The sequence below is a fragment of the Lottia gigantea genome (genome assembly GCF_000327385.1).
Source record: "Lottia gigantea unplaced genomic scaffold LOTGIsca_23, whole genome shotgun sequence".
In the NCBI taxonomy this organism is placed as follows: Eukaryota; Metazoa; Mollusca; class Gastropoda; family Lottiidae; genus Lottia; species Lottia gigantea.
Window position 1 is genome coordinate 2,113,689 of NW_008708645.1, and position 7,898 is coordinate 2,121,586.

The following is a 7,898-nucleotide window of genomic DNA, read 5'->3' on the forward strand; positions in this document are numbered from 1 at the left end:
GTATATATAATAACAGAGTTTCTTAGCAATATTCATTACCACGTAGTCAAGTTTAAACTTATTACATTTAGAGGAATAAAGATCACAATAATTTTATACCATAGAAGACTACACAAGATAAGCAACAACTATACATGATAGAATCATTCAAAGGATATTTCACAATGTCAAGCATTTACAAATGTGTCTTATACCCTGACATCATTTGACACTTTAAATGAATCATGAAGATGTGTGAATGTAACAATTTGATTGGATTGTCACCTAGCAAATACAACAAATGAAATCCCTCGACAGACAGACTGTAAACATCAAGGCTGCGTATAAAATTTGTCTATTTCATGACTGTGCATGTGACTTTGATAAATGGCTAGTGTACAATCAAATCAAATGATATCAGAAAAGTGTTTAATGATGTCAAGGTATTAGACATAGTTTGTAATTGCGAAGATTTATTCAAAGGTACTCTTTACCTATTTATGACTTAAGTACAATCCTTATGCAGTAATAAGAAAAATAAAAAAATTTGGCAGTCATCTGCAGTCAAAAATGAAGAATTCTTAAATTCCTCTTAGAATCTAAAAAAAAGGCACTGATCAGCTATACAAATGATAAAATACTGTCATTGTTTATATGAGATTTCACAATTGATGAGGTGAAATATTTTCACTAGTAATACACTTGTCTGCCTTTGTTATTGCCCTGATATTGCTTCTGTCCTTTATTACTGAATCTTTCATTTAGTGGTACAGAAGTCTACAATGAAAAAAGGGATGTTATATATAAGACAGTGTATAAGCTGTATTTGCCAGTCATGTCTGGTTTTCACACAAGATGCAACATATTTCATCTAATAAAAATAAAGGGGCTTGTTTCTATAAAACATGTATCCTTAAAATCATATTTAAGTGATTTTAAAGGGACAAGGGCTCCATTTTGGGGGCTTGATTTGCATCTTAAATATATATATGTAAATAGTCTTCAGAAGAACCAGAAATGTACTAAAATCACAAAATTCCTTCAAAAATATCTCAAACTAAGAATTTCTTTTCCTCATTCTATAGATGTCTTTTCTATATAAGGCAGTGTCTCAGAGAAAATGACTCAACTTTTTAGCTTTCAAACGCGGATAATTTTTGACACACGTGAATATTGAACTTGTCCAAGATCTCATCAATATAAATGATCACACCAAATTTCATTCAAATCAGATGAAAACTGTAGTCTCTATTGCGTTCACAAGCCAATTGTGGACAGATGGACCGACGGGCATGGTTGACAATATACGTCCACATTAAATCATCTCGAATATGTGATTTAATATCTATGTAATATAAAAACATCTTAATTATTCTTAAGGCACTAAATAGGCACATAAAAACCTAAAATTTTAATGCAACACTAATGAACTGATACTAACAATACAGACGTCCTAGCGAAAAGCCAAGAGTAAGTCTAAAAACTGGGTTTCCCAATGTGTAAGCAAAGCAGGTTAGCTTGGTAACCGGGAACAAGGAGTCAACTAAGAGAATATTCTCCAGCATGAAAGCTTTTGTTAACAAAACAATTATAAACAGTAAAACTTGATGTTCTTAAATTTCCATGTACTTACCCCTACATTTGAAAATACATTAGTATCAAAATCATAATTTCTATGTTTGCCTTGCTGTACTTTGAGGTTCCTAGTATTCTAAAATAGAAAATTGACTTTAAAAATTCTAGATGGATCACAGTATGGTATACAGTATTCAGTGTATTCCAACATGCACTGGGACTGTAAATCAGAGTGTCAGAGTACTGCAGCTCTGTTTTTTTAACATCTGCTACCTTTGGTATTATTAAAGGGCCATGTGTGTCATTTTCTTTTTACTTTTCGTACCATAGTCTCAAAAACAGGAATTTTTTAAGGTAAGCCAATCAGTAATGTGTTCAAATCTCACAGTCAAAATGTGAGCCTTCAAATCCATGTGTTTTCAGAATTATCCATGTTTGAAATGATGTCTAGAGACAATGCCAACTATAGAGAAGTCGTCTATAGAAATAGGACAAGAGTTTGAGATATTTTTAAAGGAATTATGCAATTTTTGTTAATATCTAGTACTTCTGAAAACTATTTACATATATATTCAAGACACAAATCAACCCAAATATGGTGCACCTGTCCCTTTAATGGCTAAGTGACGCTGAAAACTTATTCTAAAGACATTTTTTGTTTTTATTTTAACAGATTGTTCATTTAGCTTATCTTTCAACTAAAATGTTTGTAGTGGACTATGACCATTTCCCCTATTTTTTGGTTTCAATGGCACTCTCAAACATTAAATTTAAACAAACTTACAAATTTATTGTTATTATTCCTTCTATTTCTATTCTGCCTTATTCTGAAAAAAAAAAAAACAAATATTTACAAGACATCTTGCATAATTAGGGCTAATTTTATTTTCATTATTGGGCTACCGGTCTGGTTTGTATTGATCAAAATCTGCAAGTTTCCAAGCCCCTTTTCCAAAAATTACTAGCAGCCTGCTAGTAGCAGGGCATCTAAAATGAATGAAAAATGACTGCGGGGAAACAAAGTCATCAATCACTGTGTAGTATTAAAATATCCTTATATAACCTTTTATTATTATTTGACTGGATTGTAATTTTTGGGCTTAATGACACATAGGAAAAAATAATGAAATATTAAGGATTCTAAGGGGGTGGGTGGGATTATTCAATCGATCAAGGATCCAAAACTTGAAATAGAAAGAAAAAGTTGAAAATCCCTGAATTACTTCATCAGCCCTACCGCTTTCTTTTAACCACAGTACAGTATGGACTCACTCCACTAAAACATTTTATGCAAATGATTGTATACAAATGTAGTCCAGGCTATTTTTAGAAATCTTCTTTCTCTCTCCCTTTGGGGTTTTTGCATGCCTATTTTTGGGTAATTTTTGGTCTAGATTTGGGATTTGATGTCTGAAATTGCATTATCTTTAAGATTTGGTGGAAGGCTAATTCTAAAAATAGTCGTTTTGTGAACTGCCAAACTCTAGCGGATGAGTATAACCGGTAATAGTCTACTTTCAATTTTAGTAGCTAAAAATTTTCATGGTCATCATATAATGAATTTTTTAGGAGACATTAAGGATTGGTCAGGCTTTCATTCAACATATTGGAAAGCTTTCAACAAGATTTCTGGAAAAAGTTGTAGAAGGTTGAATTTCATGTTTTAACTTGGGAAGAGATGGCAAATGAATTAGTGGAGTGAGTCCACAGTATGTCTTTAGTTTTCATTTAGTAGTTGAAACATAGTTATCTCCCCTGACTGTGAAGTATATTATAAGATGGATGGAAACAAGTAAATCTTTACCTGTTATTATTGACCTGTACTGTTAAACCATTATCTATAGATTGTTTTTTCCACCTACAAAATATATTGTAACCAATTATTAACAAAATTGAATAAATTTCATAACAAAAAAAAATGAAATGGTGTAAATAGGCAATACCATGTAGTGTACAATGAGAGAAATTTTGTGATTAAACAACATTGGTCAAGTATGTGGCTGATATAAAAATTTTAACTTTCAATTTTTCTGACAATAAGACCCCATGAATGATTCACTTACTGATTTTGACTGTTTTGTCTTGGTAGTCTGCGTGTATTATTAGTCTGATTGTTTCGAGACTGTCGTTGATAGCCACCCTTGTTAGTACTGCCTACAGGTCCAAGTGATATGGTACTTGCTGTAAACTTCTTCTTCTTCATTGGACTATTAAACTGATTCAATGATGCCTGACTACCATAGTTTCTGTTAATTCTTGGACGTTTTTGACCTTGGTTTGGAGAAAGTGTGTTAAAATTTCTTTTATTATTCTGTTGTCTGTTTTGTGGTGGAAGTCTCTTTTGAGGCTGAAATGACAAAAGAATGGTTCAATTCCTCTTATTGGCTAAATCACAACAATCAAAACAAATAACAAAAGATAGCTTGCCAGGCAATAACTCATACTTGTTTACATGCAATTGTGGACAGGCGGACTGACGGACGGACATGGGTGACGGCAATATACGCCCCCCATTTCATGTGGGCATGTAAAAATGATTTCTGTCAACGAATTTATTCTGTTGAAACCTTTTTAAGGTTTGATAATTGAAATAGATTTTGAAAACCATTGATCATAATACACAACTGTCCCATTTTCCTCAATTTCACTTAAGAGTTCCTTCTAGTGCTGGCAAGATATATATCAGTAAATGGATGTAAAACGCTAACATGTCACACAAAACGATCAACTACATCACCAAATATCACAGTTATAAAGAAATGAATTAATATATATTGAAACTTTGAAGATAAAATGCTCGCTAACCTGAAGGTCCAGGGTTCAATCAGGGTATAGGTCGAGATAATACCTTCGGATTTTTCAACCCGGTTTTCCCCTGTCAGTGATGCAGGTAAGAGGGGCTGACATGGAAAAATCATCTAGTCGTTCGGATAGGATAATAAACTGAGGCCCTCTGTGCTACAGGCTACGCACGTTAAAGATCCCTCGACAGTTGAAAATTGAAAAGAGCTGGCGCTGTCCCTCATTGCACCCTGCATGGAGTTGCCCGTCTTCAATAGCCCACATAGTGCAAAAAAGTAGGATGTAAAACTCCATCATTTCTTTTTGAAGATAAAATGTTAATTTTTATCCATTATCGCGATACAGATAATAAGCTTATCTATTGTGCGTGTTTGCCAATACTCAGCATTAGTTCATTCTGGAGCTTTAGTCATCAATAACTTTGCCATGAGTTAAGCATTTGAAAGAGTTTATGAGTAACAAATCAATTTGTCTCCAGAATTTCTAAAGCCTTGATTAAATTTGTCAAAAACAAGAATCAATTCAATTGTGCATGTGCACTCAAACTCAAACATCAAAATATTTAAGAATAGTCAAAATAACTATCAGAATTAATGATCTTGTTTTGCACTAAGGTCATTAAACTAAGCCCACTACATTTCGTTTTGTGGGCATGGTAATTAGATTGGAGCTATTAAAATCTGACCAATCAGATTGATAGAAGGGAAATGTTGTCTGGAAAAGAAAACACAAAATTGATTTGCCATCACTCGTTTGAAGATATTAAGAATACATTCTTTCCACAGTAAATATTGATTTTCTATCAACTTCAATTCTTTACCGAACATCTTACTTAATGACACACTGCTTTCGTTTTTGTTTACTTTCACAAACAGATCTTCAGTGATTTAATTTGATTGGCTGAGATTCCAGGGCCAATTTTGATTGGACAATATCTATGAATACATATTTTTTCTCACTTGTATTACCACGGCCCAGAAGAAGTATGCTGACATAATCCAAGTTTCATGGAGATCAAAAAAACCAATATCATGTCTATAAGAAATAACAACTGCAACACAGTGTCAGTAACATAATTCTGTAAAAATTCATTTAGAAATACCTGGTTTCTCAGTTTACCATATGTTTTCTTCTTTGCATCTATTAAAGCTAAAGCCTGCTTGGCTTCACGTAACTTCTTTAGGGCATTCAACCTCTTTCTCTGTAGTATAGCATTATTGTTATTTTTAGTAACACCACCAGCACCAGCTTTTTTATTGACACCCGAATATCTTCCAGGAATTTTATCATTGTTCAAATTTTTTAATGTGTTTCCTTTTCTTGAGTTTCTGGCATTACCCTGAAAAACCAAAAGATGGATGAAAAGATTTCTACACAAAATTACAGTTCATTGAAAAAATACCGTATATAATTATTACACTTTTCTGAGGTAATATGTCTTCAAAATACCAATATGGGTCTGAGCCGAGCACTATTGATTTCTGCCAAAAAGTCCTGGTTTTCATAGAGACTAGAGTACTAGTTTTTCATATTGAAATAATGTTGTTTTTTGTTTATAAAATAAGCTTATGGATATTTATTACCAATGAAATTAAATATATAAAATATTATTTTTGCAGCATATTGACTTTTTCAAAGGGCCATTTTGACCATTTCAAGGGTCCATTTAGATCAAATTTGGTGCAAGTTTGGTTAGATGCCATGTAGACTATAACTCAATCCACTAAGCATATAACATAATGTCAGGTTACTGTTTGAATACTGGAATAAAAATATCTTTAAAATATATATTATGCTTACCTGTTGTGCCCTATTCATAGGGCTGACTCCTTTCTTATTTTTCTTGTTTAATTTAATAATGTCATCTGCAAAATCACAATTAAAAACAGTCATTCATTCATTAAACTCAATTTTGTCAGTCATTTTAAGAACTTTCAAGAACATGTTCATGATCTTCATAAATACCATCATGTTCAGGCTAATTACAATGTGTTATGTTAGATAAACGCATCCCCCCCATCAATAATGTCTCATGATTTTTAGATGTTTGATGTTTCTGTGATACCAATACAAGCTATTTTGAATGCAATATCAAGACAATTAAAGGAAAACTGTTCCTTGAGTTTAAACATGTTCTTGTTGGTGACTATCTTAATGCCCTGGAGCCTTTGGTAAAGATCGACAGTGGACAAGACTAACTTAAGTAATAATTTTTTTACACAAATTATGAACCCAATCTCAACTCACTACAATGATTTCTGAATTGAATTTCGCCAATCATTTTCGAATGAATTGAAATATTAACTAAAATATATTACAGAGAGTCTTATATTGTTTTTGGGTTGATGAAAATGTTAACCACTGGAGAAGTTATTGTTTGTAAACATGATTTTACAGAGGGGAATTTTCAGTCCGAAAAGTTGAGTCATTTTCACATGAATTTTCTTGGAGGAAAGCGTGTCCATTTTAAATGTAAAATCACTGAATCTTTCTATGGACCAAAAGAAATTCTAAGTCAAATGGCTTACGATTGAAAATTTTATTTTGAATATTTAAAAAATGAGAGAAAAATTCAATTCAGAGCTCAACATAGTCAGAAAGTAGATTGCAAGTCCTAGAGAATGTCATCTTTAATAAAAATAGAACTGATAAATACAACCCAATACAACTTTACAATATACAATATACAAGGTGACAACAGCTTGAGAAAGCACACAGTACACGTCTTCTAAATCCAAAACCTGTTGCTTGTTGTCTTGGACTTTTGGAGTTGTTTTCAAAGTAATTCATTTTATAGCTTCACAAAAACAATCTTTGAGAAAATGAAATAAAAGATGGCCTGTACAATTACCTAAGGACATATCCACTTTATTTACAGCCCCACTCATTTTGAACCTAAGAATTATTTGAGGTTCAGTAGTTTTAAATAAGTGGAACAAATTCAGTGATTACTTTCAGAAACTTTGAAGACAGATGGCGCTGCCAACGGAAATGGCTTCGATCAAATTTTGACTGTAATCAATGACAATAGTAACAACAAAACGAAACTATCTCTATCCACAATTTAGACCTACATAGAAAACGTTCACTCAACAAAATTATTAACAAACAAGGATTTTAAAACTGGATTATTGAAATGCCACCACATAACAGGTCATACTAATTTGTGATGAATTAAACTAATTTAATGAAAAGATTCAATTTTCTTGCAAAGCGGTATTAGATTATATCGAAAGTATATAAGATAAATTACTATAATTAATACACCTGTTTCACATTTCCTATGACTTTTGTTCACCTCAAATCATGGCATGCCTTGGTCTTCCAAGAATATTGCAATTTAAACACAATTCAGCAATGTTGAACAAGTCAAATTTGAATAGAGTTAGATAAAATGTTATATCTATCTAAGAATAACAATTAATTAGTTTATTTCATGTTGATAAGGGAGGAAACCTCTTAGAATAGAGGTGGAAACCACTAGGATTAAAAAGAGGTGGAAACCACTGGGGGGAAACCACTAGGGAGGAACTTGTAAAGGG

General features: G+C 32.3%; 1 protein-coding gene across 1 annotated transcript; it reads right to left on the reverse strand.

Annotated features, from left to right (window-relative positions):
- Nucleotides 1-669: 669 nt before the first annotated feature.
- LOTGIDRAFT_231843 (hypothetical protein) lies at nucleotides 670-7,339 on the reverse strand (the record flags this gene model as incomplete). The annotated part of the gene is made up of 8 exons (XM_009054999.1): nucleotides 7,208-7,339; nucleotides 6,157-6,221; nucleotides 5,459-5,695; nucleotides 3,618-3,901; nucleotides 3,359-3,412; nucleotides 2,339-2,381; nucleotides 1,613-1,690; nucleotides 670-756 (listed from the first exon to the last, which is right to left on the reverse strand). Exons 1-8 carry the CDS (start codon nucleotides 7,242-7,244, stop codon nucleotides 670-672), a joined length of 885 nt encoding a protein of 294 aa, XP_009053247.1. The 5' UTR covers nucleotides 7,245-7,339.
- Nucleotides 7,340-7,898: the final 559 nt, after the last annotated feature.